The sequence below is a fragment of the Corylus avellana genome, chromosome 7 (assembly GCF_965113065.1).
Source record: "Corylus avellana chromosome 7, dhCorAvel1.hap1.2, whole genome shotgun sequence".
Lineage (NCBI taxonomy): Eukaryota > Viridiplantae > Streptophyta > Magnoliopsida > Fagales > Betulaceae > Corylus > Corylus avellana.
Genome location: NC_142496.1, coordinates 1,560,347 through 1,584,022, shown reverse-complemented (window position 1 = coordinate 1,584,022; position 23,676 = coordinate 1,560,347). Strand labels below are relative to the sequence as shown.

Here is a 23,676-nt window from a genome sequence, read left to right as displayed (position 1 = left end):
CATGTGATCATTGTTCCATCATTTAAAATGGCTTTGGCTGACAGAATGGTTGAATTGCAAAAATTTGAAAGTTTGAGGAGGTGCATTGCAAAACTTAAAACATTGGAAGTCGAATTAAAAATCGCTCTGAACTTTGAAGGTAAAGTGTAATTTTCTAAGGCTAATTAATGTGTAAAAGGGTATCCACTGCAGTCATAGGCCTTAAAAAAGCATTAGAGGATGAAGCCAGCAATCCCTTCAACTCCACTTATCTCTTTATATTCTCACAAGATGAAATGGCTAGAGCTACCAATTCTTTTGATAAATCAGGCTTCATTTGAGAGGGAACTCTTGGTATGATGGTCATGATCCTCCAAATTTATAGTAATTTTTACTGAGTTTTTTTATTTTTTTTATTTTTTTTATTTTATGAATTAGATCAAATTTTATAAATCAATCACTACTGTACCTCTTTACACTTCTGCATTAAACAAGCAGAAACCAGATTTTGAAACAAGCTTCAAAATCTGAACTCAAAGAAACTTTACATACAAACAAATCAAACTACACCAGAATATTAGGGTCAATTCCCCATCTAACAAATGTCAACATTTAGTCTTCCTAAATTTAGCTTTGCACATTAGATGAACTCTGACCGGTTATTATTGGCTCAAAGGTCAAAAGTGGTGGTTGTCATTATTCTTTGAAGAAGAAAAAATGATGCATATAATTGTGAGTTTTGATGGATTAAATGAGGCTTATTTAATAAGGATAGGAGGATGTTGTCTTAACATTAAAGTTAGATGGGGAATTGACCATAACATTGTCCATTCAGTCTTCCCGTTGGTTTGAGGATGAAATGTGAAAGTTAACTTTGTGCTCATTGCTTCCTATAAACTCCGCCAAAATATTGAGGTAAATCTTGGATCCCGATATGATACAATGGACATAGGAACTCTATGTAGTCATACAATCTCCTTGGCATAAAGTTCTGTGAGCTGATCCATGCTGTAATTCATATTGATGGGTAAAAAGTGTACAGTCTCTAGTAAACTGGGACATGCTTAGAAGGAAAACCAAGTAATGATGTTGAGGCAGAAACCACTACCTTAGATGCATGTTTGCATCCTTTAGTTTATCAACTTCTAAACTGTAAAGTAGCCGTCTTTTATCCCTCGTTTCTTGTTAGCATATTAAGGAATGAATAGGTAACTTATTAAGGAAACGATTATAATTCATTTTGAAGACAATTACTACCTTAAGGGGTAGCTTGATCACCCCTCTTATCTTAAGAGGTGGTTGTTAGCCCCATATTTGTGTTTGGGAGGCAAAATTCTAAAAAATATAATTTGGGGGTCCAAAATTAAATTTTATAGGAATTTTTTATAATTGAATTTTTTTTTTTTTTGGGGGGGGGGGGGGGGTGGGGGAACCACCTTAGGACTTTGGAGTCCAGGTTCCTCCAAGGCCCAACGTGATTTTGCCCCTAGTTAGCCATACCTCGGAAGTGGCTTGGGTGGTCACACCGCTCTTAAATCTATCTTACATCACCTAAATACTAGACCAAATGCTAGTCAAAGTGTAATTTTTTTTTTTTTTTTTGAGATATCCACATAAGGGAAGGAGAATAGGAGAGTTCGACCTAATAACCTCAACTTTATGAAATGTGGCCTACTGCCAATTGAACTACTCATTGGGACAAAGTGTCTTTGTTACTTGAGATAGAATTTGATCATTTGATGACAAGGAACTCCAATATTACCCCTAGTGTGGATAACTTAGTATACACGTCGATGGGGTAGTGCTGTCCAAGTCATCCGACGTGGCCACTCCCCCGCGATTTGGTGGGCAATAATCTCTGCTTGCAGAACTAACAAGTAACAACCAACACAACCCAAACAGTGAAATCGTCGAAAAACACCAACACCGTCCATCGCTTATCGTCAACAACACGACACCCACAACAACAATCCTCCGGCCACCACCTGACAACAATCACAACTCACAAACGTACGTAAATACATATATATGTATATATGTATGTGTATTAAATTGGAGGAGTGATTGGACGACTGAGAGATGGCGTTGCTACGCAAATTCTTCTTCCGGAAGCCGCCGGACGGGCTCCTTGAAATCTGTGACCGAGTTTACGGTGCGTTCTTTTATGTTTCTGGGTTGTTTTTTTTTTTTTTTTTTCTTTCCTTTTTTGTTTTTTGTTTGTGGAAATGATGAAAATGATGGGAGAGTGGAGAATTGTTAATGGGCAAAGCGTAGAAGATTCATATTTTGTGTGCGCGTGTGTGTGTGTTTGGTTTTTGAATTTGGATTTTCTGAGCTTAAGGCTCTGTATGGTTGCTGAGAAAATGTTGGAATTGAAAGAATAGGATTATTGAATTTTTCCTACTTTTTTAGTGCTTATGATTTGCGGGGCGGTGGTAAAAGAAAAGCTCAAATATTGTTGCCTTCTTCTCTTTAGAGTCTGAGCAACAAAGCAGAGTGGAATGCTACAGAAATCTAAGTTGAGGCAGTACTTTTTAGTGGGTGTTTGAAATTACTTGCTAGAAGTATCAAATGGCAGCTAGATTTTGGGTTTAGAGGATTATGTTATGTCGGTGTCTCATTGCATTATTGTGGCAGAGAAAAGGAAACCCAGTCTTTTTTCAAGTGCAATGAATAGAGTGAAGGTTCTGGAGAATACAATTCCTTTTTGTAATTGTGATTTTGTCCATTGCTTATAAAACATGGCCATCAATTGATTGGAGTGTACACATGTGAGTGTTAGTGGTTAAGTCCCAAATCGAATAGTATTCAGAAACTATATATATATATATATTGGAAATTTAAGTTTTGGAAGAAAGTTTCAAATTCAGTGGTTGATGGTTTAACACTCTATCTACATATGTAGTGTTTGACAGCTGCTTCACTACCGAGGGATGGCACAAAGAGAACTATAAGGAATATATAGGTGGGATAGTCGACCAACTTCGGCATCATTTGTCTGATCCTTTATTGTTGGTATTCAATTTTCGTGAGGGAGAAACACAAAGTGAGATTGCCAACATTTTGGCTGAGTATGATATGACCATAATGGACTACCCTCGGCAATTTGAGAGTTGCCCTGTCTTAACAGTAGAGGTGATCCACCATTTTCTAAAATCAAGTGAAAGTTGGCTCTCGCTTGGGCAGCATACTGCGCTGTTGATGCACTGTGAACGTGGTGGCTGGCCAGTTTTGGCTTTCATGTTGGCTGCATTATTGATCTACAGGAAGCAGTACAGTGGGGAGCAGAAGACATTAGACATGGTTTACAGACAGGCTCCCCATGAACTTTTCCATTTGCTGTCACCACTGAATCCAATGCCTTCTCAACTGAGGTATCTACAGTATGTCGCGAGGAGGAATCTTGCCTCAGAATGGCCACCATTGGATAGAGCGCTCACCTTGGACTGCGTCATCCTCAGATTCATTCCTAATTTTGATGGACAGGGGGGTTGCCGTCCAATATTTCGGGTATATGGACAGGACCCTTTTCTTGTTGCTAATAAAAACCCCAAAGTATTGTATTCCACTCCAAAAAGAAGCAAGACTGTCCGGGCTTACAAGCAGGTGATGTTATGCCTTTTCTTTTTCATATCTTATAATTTTGCTACCTCACTTCCTGAATAATAGATTTGAGGTTTAATATAGATCCAAAGTCAGAATCATAATAGCCTAAAAACTGGTTAGAAACATCCTTTGCGTATAAGTGAATTTCTCAAAAAGTAGAAGTTCATCTCTCCCCCCCCCCCCCCTTCCCCCAACAAAACTATTATACATAGAATTGTAGAAATCATTAAGAAGTATTGAACTAGTCAATCTTGGCTTGGGGACCTGTTTAATTTGGGACTTTAGCAATTAGTAGGGCCTGGTCAAAGTTTAATGTGGCTTTCTGGTCTTGACTCAAAATCCAAGATCAAAGTGTAATTGTTTTGGGGGCTTCATTTGTTTGTGAGTCGAGTTTTCCAACGATTACCTGGATCTTGGGAAGCTTGGTTGAGACCTTTCGTTCTATGTTTCAATCTGCTGGGAAAGCTCACTTTTTTCTTGGTTAGCAAACTTTATTATTTCATGTAAAGTGAAAACTACAGTTCGGTCTAATTTTTGCATTATATGACTCTTTGGAACCCTTTATTGCTGTGTTTCAGGAAGAAAGTGAACTAGCTAAAATAGACATCAACTGCCATATTCAAGGTGATGTTGTGGTTGAGTGTGTTAGCTTGAATGATGACATGGAACGTGAAGAGATGATGTTCCGAGTAATGTTTAACACAGCTTTTATTAGGTCTAACATATTGATCCTAAACCGGGATGAAATTGACATGATGTGGAATGCTAAGGATCAATTTCCAAAGGACTTCAGTGCCGAGGTATATCAATTGCCAGATTTGTTTAGGGATAGCTGTTTGTTGGTGGTTTTTCTTAACAGGGAATTTATTCTTTGCTTGTCATTTGGATGAAGATTCTTTTCTCAGAGATGGATGCAGCTGCTTCTGTAGTTGCGGGTGATATCTCATGCTTCGAGGAGGAGGGCCTTCCAGTGGAAGCATTTGCAAAAGTTCAAGAGTTCTTCAGTTGTGTGGACTGGTTAGATCCCAAGACCGATGCAGCCCTAAATGTGCTCCAACAGATGAGTGCGTCAAATATCATCCATGAAATGTTGGACAATAGTTCTAATGAGAGAGTGGAAACTTTATTGCAAAAAACAAGCTCTGGCAAGCTTCGGCAGAAAAAGAAGCCTGCAGTTTTGGAAAACAAGGCTAAGAGCTCCTTATCTTCGTCCCTGGAGGTTCAGTCCATTCCCTCACCTAAGCGATCTCCAGGTACTTATCCGAGTAGAAAGGTGGCTGAGCCCCATGAAACTCAGATTGAGTTTCAACTACCCAGTCAATCGGACATCATGTGCCAAGGGATGCCTCAATCGTCTGAGTCAATGACAATCTCCAGTAAATCTGTTAAAGATGCACCTGTTGTCCAAACTCCTGGCATAGAATGTCAGTTGCATGACCATGCCTTATCTGAAAGTATAGAAGTCACTCATCCAGTGGTTGCATCTCCAGCCATTCCAGATCCAGCCTTGGCAGTTGTATGGGTACCTGAATCTCCAGATACCAAGAGTATTTCAATTTCACCTGCAACACCTCCTCGCCCTCCTCCACCACGACCTCCCTCAACTGATTGTTCTACAAAAACTCTTCCTTCTCCTCCCCCACCTCCACCGCTGCCACCTCATCATCTATCAGAACCTACACATTCTTCACTTACCAATGAGATCTATTACAGAGATCAGTCATCAATGGTTAGCCCCCTGGCTGCACCTGGGACACCATTCTCAAGTACCAATTCCAATAGTTTGTTAGCTAATCCTCCTCCTCCAACTCCTCCTCCACCTCCAACACGACCTCCTCCTCCAGGACCTCCTTTGAAGGAGAATCTAGCTGTTAGAGCTGGGGCCCCTCCACCTCCGCCCCCTCCTCATTCTGGGCACATTGCAGGTCATATAATCTCTTCCACTAATTCATCACTTAATTCTCCTTCGGCTCCTGTAGTTACTTCATCAACTAGGCCTCCTCCAACTCCTCCACCACCTTCAACAACGCCTCCTCCGACGACTCCACCACCTTCAACACCGCCTCCTCCTCCAATCCCTCCTTTGAATGAGAATCTACCTATTAGAGCTAGACAGCCTCCACCCCCACCCCCTCCTCATTCTGGGCAGGTTGCAGGCCCTAGAGTTCCATCTTCAGTGCCACCACCACCTCCAGGTAGTAGTGGAAATAGTTTGTCTGGATCACCATTTAGTTCTCCTGGTAGTGGAAAGGGGCGAATTCTGTCACGTACTATTACTTCAAAGAATCATCATAACAAAAAACTGAAGCCATTACATTGGTTGAAATTAACAAGAGCAGTGAGTGGAAGTCTATGGGCTGAGGCACAAAAATATGGTGAAGCTGCCAAGTATGTGCTTTTTGGCTAAGAGTGATGTTATGCCAATCTATGAATCATGCTTTGAATTTCCTACAAATCTCGTACTCTATTTTGTTTGTTATCTCTCAATGTAGGGCTCCAGAGATTGACATGTCAGAGCTTGAGAATCTTTTCTCAGCAGCACTTCCAAGTTCAGATCATGGCAGGAAGTCTATGCGTGGCTCAGTTGGACCTAAATCAGATAAAGTGCAACTGGTAATCAAGTTTTTGGTTCTTAAGTTGTATAGAACATAATTGTTTTTCGTTCATTTTTATTACTTGAAATTACCTATATTTCATCTTGAGATTTAAGTCCTGGAATATTTTGTAAAAGATGGGTCATCAGCAATCATGTGTCCATTTTGAGAAACAAGCAACCATCCCATTTTTGTGGTTGAAGTTTACAGTGAAAAAAATTATCAGATTCTTCATCTTGTATACTCCATCTGGCATAGGACATACTAACTTGTAACGAGCTGCATTTCTAAAGGTCTAAGGTTTGAGGAAATTTTTAGGATTCTAATAGGTGAGAGAACTTCATGGATTGGTTGGACACTAAATTAAGCAAAGGTTGGATGAGCAAAAGCTTGCAAGATTTTGAGATATATGTTGCGGAAATTTTGTGGCAGTGACTAGCTTTAGGACATTAGGTTGTTAAGATGATGGCATAAAGGAAAAAAGGATAAAGATGTCCAAATTAGGGTTATGTGATGGAAAACACAACGAGAGCAGGGTTGTGATTGCGTAACATACTAAAGAGGAGACTGCCACATGTTCATGCCTTCAATTAAACAAAAAACTCAAATTTTATCAATACTCAAAGTTATTATTTTGAAAATAAAATTCTTATAGGATTAGGAGTCCTAAAGACTATTTTATAACATGCCTTTAAAACACCAATAGACTTGCTTTTAAAACTCAAGAATACAAATGATTCTTAGGGACTATCAAAAAAAAAACCCTAGAGTGCCCCTTAAAAGTCTATTCCATAGGTTAAGCAGAACAGTATGATTCTTCAACTGGCATTTTTACTGAAACAAATAACTAAAGTTGCAAACTGATATAGCCTTAGGGATTTTGTTTCCATTAGATGTATCATGTGGACCCCATACAATAAAACTTAAAAATACACTGATTTTGGAAGTTATGAGGAAACTTCAGCTAAACCATTTTTTACCTGGCTGCATCATCATCCGAAGAATACGATAGGAAGGAACCATGTGACACTTGTACTTTTTTTCTTTTTCTTCTTTTCCTTTTGCATTATGGAATTGTAGAACACTTCAGTCAATCAAGTCTAGCATCTGAATTGATGTTATATGTATCACTTTCTTATCACATTTATCTAGTTTGGCCAAGTTACAGTTCTCATAAATATCAGATCAATATCTAGTGTTTATGTGATATTATCACGTTTTGCAGATTGATCACAGGCGGGCGTACAACTGTGAAATCATGCTTTCAAAGGTGAAAGTGTCATTGCATGACTTAATGGTAAGCTTGATGGTACTTCAAGCACGTGCTTCTCTGGGTTGTTGAAATAAAGGTTTAATTCAGCTTAAACTTCAAGTAGTCCAGAGTTCAACTGCACAAATCGTTATCCAAACTGTGGGTGCTCAGCTATGCAAACTCTATTCTGTCATTCCACTATATCTAGTGTAATGTTCGTTTTAGTCCTATGTTGTCTTGCCCTAGCCTCACATCTTTCTTGTCTTTGACCTTTTCCTTGCAACTCCTCCAATTTTAATCCTTACTGGTGTTGTTTTTGGTCTTATGTTCATTGACTATATTGCCGATGCTATTGCTTCCCAAATGGCAATCCTTCCAACACTCCGTATGAGTTTATTTTTGTCACATCATTTATGCGTTTTCCATCCATACATCTGTATCATTTATGAATTAACAGAAGAAGAAGCAAGTATTTATTACTCCAGAAGTACCTCTCAACTGCATCCGTTTACTGTAGTCCTATTAGAATCATTCTCTTCAATCCTTTCTTGATAATGTTTGACACAAGGTAATCAAAATGGTCTCTCTTAGGTATTCTATTACCATCACTGTCAGTAACACCATTTGTACTCTTATTATTGTTATGATCACATCTGAAATCTTTGGTTTGAATCCAATTGGCCTCAAACTCCTTTATTCAAAAGAATCTGTAGTTTAAGCAAAGAAACTGATGTCAATGGTCTCTTGACAAAATGACACCTCCTTCCCTCATAATTAAAGGGTGGAGGGTGAGGTCATAGGTTCAACCCCATGTGAATGCATGCATTGTTTTAACCTAAAAAAAGAAAGAATTTATGAAATGAAGTGGCATAAATTCTGAAACCTGTTATTCTGTCATACTGTCAGTTTATACTGCATGCATAATGGTGTGTGCAAAATGATTACCCCTGATGTAAGCCTACATATGGTTTGAATTACAGCTTCCTCATATGTATATCAAATTATCGGTACAAAAGTTCTTTCTTTTCTTAGAAGTTAAATTTAATTACATTGTTACAAGACAAATTTAATTACATTCTTATGGTTTTCTTATGACAACTTATCAATTAAGGAATAAGGAGTGTAGTTCATGTCTTTAACCTGCCTTAAGCAGGTCATGTTATTATATTTTGGTGCTTATAATTTGATTTTCTGCCTCCACTCCATTTTCTACCTCCAAACGAAAAGGAAACGCAATGTTCTCTCTCTCTCTCTCTCTCTCTCTCTCTCTTGTTTAGGCAATGTTCTCATTCTTTTTCATAGGCTCTATCTCTTGCTAGAAGTTATCATTTTCCTCCGGGTTTCTCCTTGGAATACATATTCTCCATCTATGCAACGCTCTTATTCATTTTTTGCAAGATATGCGGTCTTAGTCCCATTATAGAATTGGGGATTATTTTCTGAAGAGTTGTCCTTATCGATTATGGCTTCATGTGGAACATTGACAGAGTTCAGTGCTTGCCCTGGAAGATTCAGCTTTAGATGTGGATCAGGTCGAGAATCTTATAAAGTTCTGTCCAACAAAAGAGGAGATGGAACTACTTAAGGTTTGGGAAAACTATTATGTTGAAATTGGAATCATTTTTTATCATTTCATATCTTTCTGCAAATATTTGATAGCCATTGAAGGAGTCAGGTCCCTCAAGATGATACTTGCACTGGTTCTTTTCAATTATAATTGCATTTATCTTTTTGTGTTCAGGGCTACACTGGAGAAAAGGAAAAGTTAGGGAAGTGTGAACAGGTGTGTGTAGGATTTCCTTCGTGCTGTTCATATTCTAAAGTTCTACTTCGTGTCTTGACAACTCATACTTGATGACATGCATATGGTTACTTTTTGTGACTTTTATTTTTATGTCTGCTTTTAATTAGAAGGAAGTTTTTCTACATTGGGTAGTTAGAGTTCCAAACACAGGTAACAATGAAAGGTCCTCTAAAATGATTAATCTAGTAGTTCTCTTATATAACTTTAGCACATAATTACTTGCAAATTCTGTCATTATTGTACAAGCGAATCATTTGTTGTTTTTATTTTAACTTTTGTCCTTTGTACCTATAATTACTAACTTCTGGTATGTTATGATTAGTTTAATTGCTGCCCGTACTTATGTAACAATTGAATTGTTAAGCGTACTGCTTGATATGAAAATATAGTAAAAATATAGCTGTAACCCTACAGTAATACTAATTCCACTTATGAACTGAATGCATTGTTGTTGATTATCATTTCAAAGACTTCATTTTGTTGGATTGGGCATTGTTGGGTGGAGGGTTTTAACTAACACAAAATGGAAAAAGGTAGAATTGTGAGATGAAGGAAGAAAAACATAGCTAAGCTCCATTTATCTTTTTGGTCTCTCTCTGAGTGTATGTGTGTGTATGCATGCGTGCAGGGTGCTTGTATGCATGTGTGTTCGTGTGTATGCATGCGTGCAGGGTGCTTGTATGCATGTGTGTTCGTGTGTATCATTGTCTTGAGAAGTTTAAATAGCAAGTCTGCATTTGTGTCTGTGCATGTGTGGGTGGCTATACTTTTATCAAGAAGGTATTTGTCTTCAAAATGCAAATGTGTGCTGTATGTGCTTACCTATCACAAGAAGTTTCAAAGTGAAAGTGTGTGCGCATAAGTTTCAAAGTGCGAGAGTGTGTGTGTGTGTCCAGAAGCTTAAAATGCTTCTCTTTTTTTTTGTAACATCTTTCAGGACCAGAGTTTGTGCTAGAAAGAGTTCTAAAATATTGGTGGTCAGATGGTTTTCATTTGAAACTATTTTCATCTGCTCAACTAGCATTGTTACTCATTGCTTTGGTTAGATTTAATATAAAATTACTTGCTAGTAAAACCTTTGTCCTTTTTTTTTTTATAAGTAATTTTCTTTTCCCAAGGGGAGGGGGACCTTCGTCCTTTTAGCATAAGAAAATTTGAGAAATGGTTGGTAGATCAATGTCAACATAGGTGTCTGCATTTTCAGTAAATTCAAGCTTTTGTTCTCTGATGTTTAGATATATTGGCCCCTTGATTCTAGCTTTTAATTAAGCTGCTATAATACCTTTGGAAATGTAATCTCCCCGAACTATTTTGTATTAAATTACTACTTATCATAAAAGCTTAAGTTAATAGGAATGAATGATTTAATCGTTTAATTCATATTTTCACACTTCCCTTCACATGTGGGCTCAAACTTTCCCTTAATAAGTGAGGCCCAATACGTGAAATATTTAATTGAAATTGAAGGTTTTTGTGGAGACAAAGTTCAAACTTAGGACCTTTGTTTTGATACCGAGTTAAATCACCAAATGTTCCAAAAGTGTAGGCCGATAGAAATGGATGAATTTAATTATTTAATTTATCTTCAAACATTTTGAGGTGTCGTTTTTGGATTAATATGCTTTTAAATGTTCATGACAGTTCTTCTTAGAGTTAATGCAAGTACCACGTGCAGAATCTAAGCTCAGAGTTTTTTCATTCAAGATACAGTTCCATTCCCAGGTAAGAATGAACTCAGGATCTTCCTGCTCACTGAAAGTCCTGTGATTTACATGTACTAATATGGCCCATGTATGATTCTATCTAGGTTTCTGACCTTAGAAAGAGCCTAAATGTTGTGAACTCCGCCACAGAAGAGGCAAGTTATTTTATCATATCCTCATATTTCTTTTTGGAAGTGGTTCTGATATTTCTAAGAATATTGACTTCTCCTTGTCTTATTCATGATGTACTCATCAGATCAGGAATTCGGTCAAACTGAAGAGAATTATGCAGACAATTCTCTCGTTAGGAAATGCTTTGAACCAGGGAACTGCTAGGGGTAAGTGGATATTTAATTGGTCTGGCATCTTGGCTGGGGCACTGTGTTTATTAAATATACGAGGGTTAGAAGCAAACTACCCTGTTATCACTGTTATCTAGCATCTGTATATTGGATAATTTAGATAGTTTAGTATGACAGAAGAAAATCCTCAATACAAGAAGTTGGTCATGGGGTGCCTAAGTTTTGATAGCCATTACTGATATATGGAAAATGGTTGAGTTACTGTTACCAATTTCGGAAATGGATTGTAAATGAAGAAAAATTGGAGTCTAATAGGAGGCTAGAACGAATGCTGAGAAAGTACTCAGTTAGACCATACATAAGATATATGTTCACCTATCTGTTAAATTGAGTACCGGAGAATGTGAACAGATGTTTACTAACTGGCTTGGAAAACAACTCATGTTAATTATCTGGTAGACTGGGACGTGTAATCTTTTCAAAGGGGATATGAAGAACGTAAATTGCTAAAGAATTGGAGCATGTGGAATCCTATTAATATCTTAAAGTTGGATTTTGACAAAATTTTCCAGCAAATCTTGGGACAAATACAGGACAAATATACAAACAGAAATTTATAGATCCCAACTCTTTTGACGGTTTAACATGTAATCTGCATTCTGAAACTTTGAAAAGTGCCTCTTGAAGTATGGGAAGAAGGAATCTAACTATTCTGTCGAGTATGGTTAACATGAAAATTGATCACTCAGGCAATCTTCTTTAGTGGATCTATGTAAAGAAGTATGCAGAAAATGAATCTAACTATGAGTTCTGATTTATCAGATGTATATGATTTTAATAATGTCCTAAAGAGATACAAAAGCGTATGTGTATACCTATACCCTATTTGACCTAGGCTGTGGCTGGAAGCTGACCTCTAAATCTAAGATCACTTGAGAGTTGAGATGCTGCCTTTGAACATCAAGTTAGCCTACATTTGATACTCAAATTCATAAAACTACTAGCATCACCTCCTTGGTCTGTATTATTACTTAGTTCACATCCTGATTCCTGCCACATGTTTTTATATATGTTTGTCATTGTTCCATTTTCACTCATGCTGCGGGATCTTACATATTATATGTGCAGTATACGGTATCCTGTTCATTGATACTCCTTATATTTTCTCTCTTCTAACTGACTTCCACGGGTTTTTTTTTTTTCTAGGTTCTGCTATTGGATTTAGGTTGGATAGCCTTCTTAAACTTACTGAGACACGGGGAAGGAGCAACAAGATGACCCTCATGCATTATCTTTGTAAGGTATAAGTTGGTTCATATTTTTGGGGGGTTCCTGTTATAGCTTGACTCTCCACATTGGTTTTAAAATTCTTTTGGAACATATGGTATGCTTATCAAGTGTAAGTGGAACTTTTCATAACTCAAATATATTACTTACGGATTTCATTGCACGTTTGTGCTAGAAACATATGTGCAAATCGCCTCTCGGTTCATTTTATGCATCAATTTCTTTTTTACACTTTCTTGTGCAGTTGTGCTCATGAAACGATGGAGGACATGCATTTTATATTAAATTCATAGTGGATCTTAGGATTATAGGATGTATTGTTTGTTATCCATATCTATCTCCAACATTTTACAAATGGTGCCTGAAGAATTTCAGGAGCTTTTTTCAATGCAGAATTTTGATTTCTAAGTAAAAGGAATAGAATTTAATTAACCTTAGGCTTGGAATATAACTTGTGGTTTGTAGGTAATTGTGCAGTACCTTGGTTTTCTGTATCTCAGGACTGAGCCTCTTGGCTTGTCTTTTGCCCTTGGCACTTATGGACAAAATATGCAATCAATTCAGTCTGAATTTTTCAGTTTTACTCGCTAAACCTTCTGTTCTATGTATGTGACTGTGTTTTGAAGTCCTTAAAAGGGTATCTTAATGAGATCAAGTTCAAGAATATTGTTGTTAGAGCTAGAAGAAGACTCAAATGTGATTTTCTGCCATTTCTTTGTAACAAATTAACTGGAAAACACAACTTTTAGAAATTCTGGTGCTGACTAAATAGTCATGGACAGATTTTGAAGGTGCCCAGGGGGTAAGGGGGTCCATCGGGGGTCCCTCACAATCTCAATTCTGACCTTACAGTTGGGGTCTATTAAGAATTTGGCCCGTTGAAAAAAGGTTGCTCTCCTCATCCCCTCAAAAAAAGAGAGAAAGGTGGGGGGAGGGGTTTAACATATATTACAAAGGCCGTTGCTATATATACTTCTTCTAATTTTTCTTCCTAAACGTTAATTTGTTGGATGCATCATGTAGGTGTTTGAAAATCTTTTAATTGTAACAGGATGGGTCATTCATTATGCTAATGACGTCTCAAGATTTGATTCTTTGATGGTTTTTACACATCTGCATATAAGAAGCATACCTTGACCAATGAGCTTTAGCTCGAATGATACTTCCTCCCTTTATAGCGAGGTAGAGGGTGAGGTCGTGGGTTCTAGTCCCATCGGATGTGTGTAACTTACCACATACCATTTTGAAAAAGAAGCATGCCTTGTTATCACTAAAACTAAAGCGTGTGCCTTAATATGTGGTTTTGGTATAGAAGTCCATTATGTTCATCAATTATGGTATAGTATGTTTTGGGCAATATATTGATTAGCTTTTCTAGTACTTGCCAGTGGATAAGTTTACCTGCATAGTAAGTGATTAAGTTTGAGTTTGCTTGATAAGCTGTAGGTGCTTGCTGATAAACTTCCAGAAGTTTTAGATTTTTCCAACGACCTTGCCAGCTTGGAGCCTGCATCAAAGGTATTCTTATTTGTTTTTGGTGAGAATCATTTAAGGAACTTTGTAGAGTGGCACTTCTTGACTGAAATTTGTGATTCCTATCCAGATACAATTGAAATTTTTGGCAGAGGAAATGCAGGCCATAAGCAAAGGATTGGAGCAAGTTATACAGGAACTATCCACCTCTGAAAATGATGGTCCTGTATCAGAAAAATTCCGTAAGGTATATAAGCGTTTTTTTTTTTGGTCACCATAGACAAGATCTATCCATATCTGCACGTTTTCTTTTCTAATTTGCATTTTATTGTTATTGGATGACGTATTCAAGTTTATATCTTGTTCGGATCATATGTTCACCTAGTCCACTCTTTAGAATTATATATGGCTCAAAAGGATTTTGCCAAGAGATTCAACTCAGTAAAGCAAGGCACTAGGCAAATAAAGGTCGGCAACTTGAATACTATTTGGCCATTTTCCCTATGTAAGAGCATTCCCAATGGAGGAGCCATATTTTTATGGAAAATGGCTTCTCAAAACTCACTTTTATCTAGTTTAGCTAAGCCATTTTTAAATGTCTCTACATCCGATTAGCTATATTTTTATCTATTCTATTAAAATATTATTAAAAGTAATAAAAGTTTTGGGAAAAAAAGAACATGTGAGAAAAAATGAGAAAAGTTTTGGGAAAAAGAGAACATGTAGAGAAAAAGTAGGAAAAGATTTGAGAAAAAGAGAAAATAGGTGAGAGAAACAATGAAAAATAAAATAGCTCCCTTGAAAAGTGCCGCTACATTTAGGTTTTTTTTTTAGCTCCTCCAATCAAATATCTATTTTACATTTTCTTTTGGCTAATCCAATGTAGGGGGTTTTTTAAACATTTGAAGAGCTATTTTAGACAAAAGTAATATTTGGCTCTTCCATTGGGAATGCTCTAAGGCCATCAACTTCTAAGCAATCATGTTTTCCCTTGCAACAATGAATTCTGCTTTTTGCATTGCCTGAATCGTGACACTCTTATTGGTGCAGTCTCTCTGGTGTCTATTGTGAATGATAACCCATTCATATTGCAATTTAGAAAGGGCAAAAAGTGGTTCTGTACTGTCCTTCATTGGTGCTAGTGCTATCTTCAAATTTTCCAGAATTATTTCTGTTGATTTTCATTTTTTCTTTTCTGTATGGCTACTCATTAATTCTGTTAATTCATCTCAACATCTTCGCTCAGTTGCTTCCAAAGAGATGATTACCTAGGGATAGCATGTGGTGGGATGTGTACTGATCAGTATAAGGGTGCTTAGAGATTGATAGCCTTTGAGTTAAGATGTTGAACTTTGGATTCTAGGGTCTTTTGTGGCAGTTTGATGTCGAGATGCTGTTTTAAAAAAGCAAAGCAGAGGGCAAATTGCAGATAAATTGAGAGCAGAAGAAGAAGAGGACAGGAATATCCTAGGCAGCTACGTGATCAGTAAACCTTACACTCAAATTCTCATTAATCAATGTCTAACAAATTTATAAGAGTATCTTATTCATAAGACAAAGGTGAACCAAATAGTTGAGTTTGGATGATAGTGAAGCTTCTATTTCATTGAGCTACTGTGAGATTATATGAATTGCTCTATCTTTTGTGTGGATATTGCTATTACAATATTTAAATGATATGTTGAGGTGCAACAATGCCGCTTTGCTCACGTGGACGGCTCTTAGAACATGTTTTATGGGATGCGATTTCAAATGCCACAAAAAGTTTTGGCTTCCCTTACTGGACACTAATTGGTTTTCAAATAAGATGGTCAAAGATGGTCAAAGATCTGATTCAACATGATGAAAAGACACTACCACATCCTTCAGTTTGGATAGTACCATTTAAACGATAATTATGATGCTTATATAGTTATATCTAAAGGAGCCCAGGGTCATGCTTTTATCTTTCATTCATCAGGCTTCTTGGATCTTTGTTCTAATTTGTTTTCATGGGATTTATGTCTCCTCTTCTGTTGTTTAGGCTTTAATCTATGGTATTCTTTTATCTCTTTCAGACTTCAAAGGAGTTCCTTCTTTATTCTGAAGCCGAAGTGAGGTCTTTGGCTTCATTGTATTCTGGCGTGGTATGTCTTGCTTTGAAGATTAGTTGAGCGTTTAAGCTTTTATAATGGTAAAAAACAATAATTTATCATCTGGGACATTTTACAGGGTAGAAATGTGGATGCATTGATCCTTTATTTGGGAGAAGATCCCGCTCGTTGCCCCTTTGAACAAGGTATTGTAACTGGTGATCAGTGAGTAATGGAATTGACATTTTGATTGCCATAAGGTTAAAGGGAAACTTTGGTTTTTGATATATCTGTTTTTTCATATATGGTATTGGTATATATTCAGAATTTTGGTTCCTATAACTTTTCTGATTTAATGTTGTATTAACTGATGGTCCACCAGTCACCAGAAGTATGAAGCTCAAATTCTGTACTACGTTTGATCTTTTGGTTTTGAAATCTCTTAGCTGTTTTAATAATTTGCAGTTCCTAAGTTTTTGGAGATCTACTTAATAGTTAAATTTAATGAAATCTCGGTTCGTTCGTTATCTGTCTATTTCTAAGTCTGTCGTCAGATTGGAAGCTGTGTGTGATGCCTTTACTAATCAATTCCTCTATGATAATATATCAAGGTGTTTCCCCAATCTAAATCTACACATTGTTGCTATAGTGACCCTGATATAAGCTTTTGGACCACTAAAGACCCATGTGTTGGCTGTTCATCTGTTTGTGAAAGCTATCTAAAAAAAGGGGTTTAGGGTTTTTAGTTTGCTAATCTTAAAGTTGATCATCTGCTCTATCTATATGTATAGTCAATAAAGTCTAATTTGAGGGCAGTACATACCCAGGTATTTTCACTGTAATTTCCACTACCTTATTGCTCTTCTGAATCACATCTGCAGTTATTTCAACTCTGCTCAACTTTATGAGAATGTTCAACAAATCCCATGAAGAGAACTGCAGGCAGCTTGAGCTTGAAATGAAGAAAGCAGTTGAAAGTGAAAAGTTACAGAAGGACACCGCACATAAGGAGTCCAAACAGATTTTACGCTCTCCGATACACAGTGGCAATGTTAAATGATAAGTGTGGAAATGAAATAATCCTTTCTCTCGTGGAATCAATAGATGCTCCAGTTTGGCAAGAACATTCAACATGAGATTTTAATTTGGGCAAAAAATAGTTCAAGGCGTCAGGAGAAGCATGTAAATTGGCTGGTAGATTGAATCTGAATGTGTGGCATAGGGTCTAAGGATGACACAATATGCTGCTGATTGCAAGGTTGAATTTGTTCACTTAGAGGTAACCTCTCCCTCATCTGTTTGAATATTGTTAATGATTCTTTTTCTGTTCTATACAATTACAAGCATCTATAAATATGATTATACTACTCTTATAGGGTCAGAGATGGTGGAGTTTGCATGATTCTGTTCTTCACTGTGCAACCTGTATCTATTTACTCAAAGAATTCGTGGTCGTTGTAAGTCAATTGCTTTAGGGACAGGGAAAAGTTTTTCTCCCTTCAAATGTTGTTCTTACAACTCTATTTAGATTTCCATACCTAGCTAGTTCATTGATTTGAATATTCTTTTGTATGTTTTACCTCTATTATTTTGATGTACATATAGCTTCATTGTGTCGAGTCCGGCAAATGTATCTTCCCCTGTTGTTTAAGGGTGTGGAAAATGAATCCAGGCTTCAATAATCTATTTGAAGGCATTTGTTGGCCAGCCTTGGGTGCTTTGATTGACATTGTCTTGCATCTATCGTTTGTGGCACACCCACTAGCTTGTTTCTGCACCATCATGTATTCATGTTCCTTCTTCCACACTTCTAGTATTACATGTAATAGAGAGCGGAGAGATATACTATAACTTTTACTGTTTACGTAGTAGTTCACGTCACATCAACTACTAAAATGCGGACTACTGCATAATAGTCTACATTACACTTACCATATTTACATATGGACATGGCAGTTAACGTGGTACGTGAGTGTATGTGACTATAGTAAAAGTTACGATATCCGAGTTTGTATGTGATTTTAGTAAAAGCTGTGGTATTCATGAAGAAATTAATAAAGAAATAGAAATAAATTGCGAAAATAAAATAAATAGACACAAAGGATTTTATGTGGTTCGGTTTATGACTTATATCCACAGATAAAGTCTAAAGGGCTACATTATGCTTTTATTGAATAATTTGTTTACAATACAAAATGCTCTATTTATAGAGCTTACACATAAATGAAATCTTAATCAAATCTTCTAATTTATGCTGATCAAATCATAATCAAATTCTTAAAGTTAGGCTAATTTAATCTTCATCAATCTTCATCAAATTCCTAAATTTAGGGTCATTCAAATATACTCTAACAATTCCATCATTCCTCCATCTAATTATGTTTGACAAAAAAGGAAACTAAATGCAATATTCTTTACAATGACAGAAAACAGGCCACGACATCACTCATCAGGACTGGGGGACAGGCAACGTTGCAATATTTTCAATCACTTTTGTCCTGATTTGTTTGTTTTTTCTCTGTTTTCTTGATAGAGAGAGAGAGAGAAGCAAACTGTGTCCTTTTGTTTCTCTTTTAGAAAAGTGATGCATGATTAATAGATAATAATTTATTTGCGATGGGTAAAAGTAACCGAATGGATGAACGATGGAGAATAGGTGAAAAAAAGGATCCAATTAGCAAATCTTGAGAACTATTTTCCTTTCCTTATGTTACTTTCTTAAATTTACCATGTTTCCTTTTCCTTTATTTTTCTGATTTGGCTATTTAGTTATGGAAAATGTTAGATTTATAATTGTTTTACAACTTGTTGACATGTGTCAGTATATGAATAACGAAAATTGCTTCGAGTTTTAGTTTTAGCCTTGCGATAAATAAGAAATTGAGTGTCTAATTTTGACAATTAGAAATCTAAGTTTTGGCCAATAGAAGTACCATTATGCTATTTTCTCCGCGTAAACCTAATGAAAGTGTACCACGTGTATCAAAAAATGATGAGGGCTGCTAGGTGTCCCAAAATCCTTTCCAAATGATGTGGAAAGCATTATTTTGGGAAGGAGTGAGAGACAAAGGAAAGAGAATGCGAATTTTTTAAGGAAAAAAATGTTTGCCACATCATTTGGGAAGCATTTTGAGAAGCATTTTGGGAAGAATACCTTAGGATGTCTAACATTATCCAAAAATGATATCATCATGTCACACATGCTTATAAAAAAAATAAAAATAAAAAAATGACAAAATGACCTATTTATCACAAGTTTTAGTTATTAAAACTAAGAATTCAAGCCTAGACCTAAGGAGTATGAGGAGATTTCCCTCAAAAATAAACAATCCAAAAGTTCTATTTCTTCCTATTTAAATATATTCTGAATTTATATTATTTCTTTATATTTTCTAATATATAGGACATATATATTATAAACAATCAAGCTGATGTGAGCACAATGTCTCTAAGGACTATTCAAAATGGTGGACGTAGATATCTAACACCGAATCACCAATAATTTTTTATTTCTCTTTTCTCTCTCTTACTTTTGTTATTATTCTCATATTTTAAATTTCTTCACAAACTTCAACATAATATCAGAGTTCCATCTTTTAACGTGGCCACGTTTTATATCTCCGGAATCTGTTAAATCACCAATTTAACATAATAAATTGACAAATATGAATAAAGAAATCAAAAGGGACAAGTTCTGGTCACCGAATCACCAATCTTCATCTACCAAAATAAAACAAGTATTTGTTAGTTGAATGACCATTTGCTTTGGCCTCATCTTCTCATATTTTAGTCATTACTGCAAGCAAACACTAAACATATTTTAATTTATCATTAATTAAAACTCATAATGGGACAAATCACTTTAATTTTTTTAATTGGCCTTCTCATCAACTTATACGAAGCCCTATGAACTAAAGTAGTCCTCTTTAGATTCTTCCCACGTCATCATAAATTGTTATTAAGGTCTATTATTCTACACGGTTTTATTTTATGGTCTATATTAAAAGGCTATTTGTTAATGAAGTTTCAATTGATTTTTCTCGGAGTCTAGAGCAAGTCGAACAAGCAGAAAAATATTTTGAGAAAACAAGAAGAAAAAAAAATATTGATTTATCATATGAATTGGAGTTGTTAGCAGATGACATAGAACACTTAGGTTTGCTAAATTACTGCCAAAGTTTTATTTCTTCGCTTACTCTAGACGAAGAAGAATACGCCAATTTAATCAGCGTAACAGAAGAATAAAGAACAGATAAGAAGCTTGGTAGACCCTTGCGAAAAACAAATTCATCAACAGTCTCAAAGAATCTGTTAGCTCACACTTTGTCGGCAAAAGGCAAACATGACTCACGTCATTTAAAAATTTTAAATAAAACATCAAATTATATACACCATTAAATACAACAAAATCAAATCTAAACAGTATTTAAAGGCTTTTAAGTACAAGAAATCGCAGTCGGTGGGGGTGGAACATTGGGATTCCTTTGTGTTTAAGAGATAAGATTGTGCTTGAAGGGATAATGTGGGTCTTTTTTTTTTTCTTTTTTTTTTTTCTATTTTTTAATGTTATCTCCGTTTAGTTTTTTTTTTTTTTTTTTTTTCTTGGGCTTCTTCTACCTTTGGGTTCTGATTTTACGAAAAAGTAAAGGTAGACTTTGGTGGGGTAGAATGATTAGAATAGAACGTTAGGGATGATGATTGATGATCTTTTTTGCCCTTTTGTGGGTACTTATTCCCTTTACTTTTGTGTTGAAGAATCTTTCAAAGCACTATAACCGAGGCACCCAAAAGTTCTCAACCTCACATGCAAATGAAGACACTACCTATATTGTGAGATGAATAGAGAAGATTTGACGTTTGAGAGATAGGAAAAATAATGACAAAGCCCCCACAATAGGCATAAAGGAGGAAGCTTCACAATTTTTTTTTTTTTTTAATTTTCATTGACCCTATTTTTAAATTTTAAAAAATTTTAATTAAGAGTCAAATTTTTAATTTGTTTCAATTATTTTATTTCATTATGATTTTTTCTTAAATTTTGTCAAAATTTTAAAAATTTTAATTAAGGGTATTAAATTTTTAATTTCTTTCAATTATCTTCTTCCATTATGATTTTTTCTTAAATTTTGTCAAAAATTTAAAAATTCCCATTTTTTAATAAAGAAAATAAAAATATATATTGTAAAGATGTCGCAAAAATATAACAAATTTTTTTTTTTATAAAAATAATATCACGTCCGAGTCTTTACAATTTTTATTTTATTTTTATAATAAAAATAGGTATTTTGAAAATGTTGACAAGATTTTACAAAAATCTTAACGGAATGAGGTAATTGAAAGAAATTAAAAGTTCGATACCCTTATTTGAGAGTTTTTAAACTTATAAGGATACTTTCAAAACGTGTGAAAATTCATGAGAGTTTTCTGAAATTTTCATGATATAAAAATTTATTTGTCTAAATAAATTTCAAACAATCTACTCTTTGTATAGATAAATAAATTTTATAAGAACTCTCTCGTATTCCCTAGGATTCAGATCTCCAGAGTGGTAGCTTCCACAAGCATGGTGATCCGAAGCACTCCTCAAGCTCTCCTTTAAAGTTTAATGCCGTTAAAAAGACTTGAAGAAAAAATGACCTCAAGACATTTATATGGAGCATTAGGTAATAAGGTAGTTGATTTGACATTTGTAGCAAATAAGTCCAAAGATAGGTAGCAAGCTGTTTAATTGATGATTTGGGCTGCCTAGAAGATCAAGCCATTAGGAAAAACAATTTGTCATTTTCAACCAACAAAAGGGTGTTCTTAAACCTGCCTCATAGAGTAGTTTGAGGTTGGTAGGCAATCCATTAATTCCTGATGTACTCATTTTCTGTTAGAATTCATTTCATTGAGATTGATACATCGTTTTCAATGAAATGATATAACTCCTCACTGAATATAACTCTACCAAGGCCCATAGAAGCTTGACGGAATTGTATGATGCTGAAAAGAAGAGATAAATTTAATCATTTAATTATTACTTAAACATTTTTTCTCACGCATGAGTTCAAACTCCTTTTTAATAGATGATACCTAACACATGGAATATTTAATTAAATTGAGGTAATTTGATAGAGTCAAGGTTGAATCTCATGACTCTTTGATTCTGATACCAAATTCAATTATCAACTACAGGTCAACCAACCACACCTCGAGTCAATTCATATAAGTGATACATGTTTTAATTTCAATAGGTTTAACTTCAATTAATACGGACCCAAATCAAAAATTGATTGTAATCCATATTTTGTATGAAGGGCTTCATCCATCTCAATGACTTCATATTTACTAAAATCCTAGTAATGTACTTTTTTTTTTTTCTTGGGGGTGTGTTTGGTAAGGCAGAAAGTAGAAAGCCTGAAGGCTCAACTTTTTCACTTTGTGAAAAGAGGTACGGGAATGTTTGGCGTGTGACTGACTGATGGAATCCACAGGACAAACGACCAGCCCCACCGCTTTGTTGTCTCAGCATGTGGCCAAATTATATGGAGGAGCCTGCACGTACATATATCGCGACAAAACTAAAGTTCCAGGCCACCGACACACATGTCCTTCCCTTTATTGTCACACTATTAGATTCACTTTCCTTTGATAAGCAAAACGTACAATTTCCTTCTGTATTTGCCTATTATATATATATATATAAAGAATATGTGTTTCTAATACAAATTGAATAACATCACTAATCAACTTATGTTACTTTTATTTCACTCTTTGGTAGACATCATTTTCAACTATTACGCGGAAATCTTGTGCTTGTCGAGGTGGTTGCGACTACTCTTAATAGCATCAAAGGTGGTTGCATCATTTGAAGAGTTTAGTTAATATGGTCACTTTAAAGGGAATGTTCAACCACCCATAAAAAAGATTGTAAAATAAGAGTGTTTTCCAATTTTCTTTTTTATCTTTTTCATATCACTTGTCATTGAAATGGTTATATTTGTGATGCTTCAATGTAGATGTACATGGCACGTTTAAGTTTTGTCTTGGAAATGATGAACCCATGTGGAAGGAGAAGATAACTAAAAAAGAATTATTTAACACCATCCTCAAAAGATTTTTTTTTTTATTTTTTTTGACATGTTTGCATAAGAGATGGAGAGAGATTCGAACTAATAATCTTCACTTCATCAGGCGTAGTTCCAGCCGATTGAACTACCTCTTAAAAACATCATCAAAAGAATATGAAAGCATAATCTATGTGATTTGACTTTTACATGTTTTTACTGTTTATTATATGTTAAGTAGGATTTCACATAGGGCACACAAGGATACCATATCAATCAATACTATGTCCATATATGGATGGCTTTTTGATTTGTACAATTGCAATACATACAAATGTGACCCACTAACAAATACAGTCTATATTTCCTCAACTCAACCATTTTTAAAATCCTAATTTTTATAGTATTATTAACAATATTATTATAACTTTATTACAAGTTTCTTATTAACAATATTAATTAATCTTTGCTTTATATATTTATTTTAGGTGGAATTAGTTAGGCATTTATGGTGGACTTTGATGACTAAGAAATTAATGGACAGAAAAGCATATT

The 23,676-nt window shown here is 35.4% G+C and overlaps 1 protein-coding gene across 1 annotated transcript; it reads left to right on the top strand.

Moving 5' to 3' along the window:
• The first annotated feature begins 1,873 nt into the window (after positions 1-1,873).
• Positions 1,874-17,795, top strand: LOC132184013 (actin binding protein). The gene is made up of 18 exons (XM_059597492.2): positions 1,874-2,131; positions 2,885-3,585; positions 4,164-4,385; positions 4,478-5,973; positions 6,078-6,198; positions 7,405-7,476; positions 8,919-9,017; positions 9,173-9,214; positions 10,877-10,957; positions 11,043-11,093; positions 11,195-11,276; positions 12,447-12,541; positions 13,974-14,045; positions 14,131-14,247; positions 16,058-16,126; positions 16,212-16,278; positions 16,954-17,351; positions 17,449-17,795. The coding sequence occupies exons 1-17, from the start codon at positions 2,059-2,061 to the stop codon at positions 17,130-17,132; spliced, it is 3,639 nt and encodes a 1,212-aa protein (XP_059453475.2). The 5' UTR covers positions 1,874-2,058; the 3' UTR covers positions 17,133-17,351; positions 17,449-17,795.
• Positions 17,796-23,676: the final 5,881 nt, after the last annotated feature.

Bases quoted from the DNA above. Each gene is read 5' to 3' on its own strand.
- LOC132184013 (XM_059597492.2), top strand. From the start codon at position 2,059: ATGGCGTTGCTACGCAAATTCTTCTTCCGGAAGCCGCCGGACGGGCTC. The intron at 9,215-10,876 runs GTGTGTGTAGGA...TGTTCATGACAG, and splicing joins AGTTAGGGAAGTGTGAACAG to TTCTTCTTAGAGTTAATGCA. The intron at 14,046-14,130 runs GTATTCTTATTT...ATTCCTATCCAG, and splicing joins GCTTGGAGCCTGCATCAAAG to ATACAATTGAAATTTTTGGC.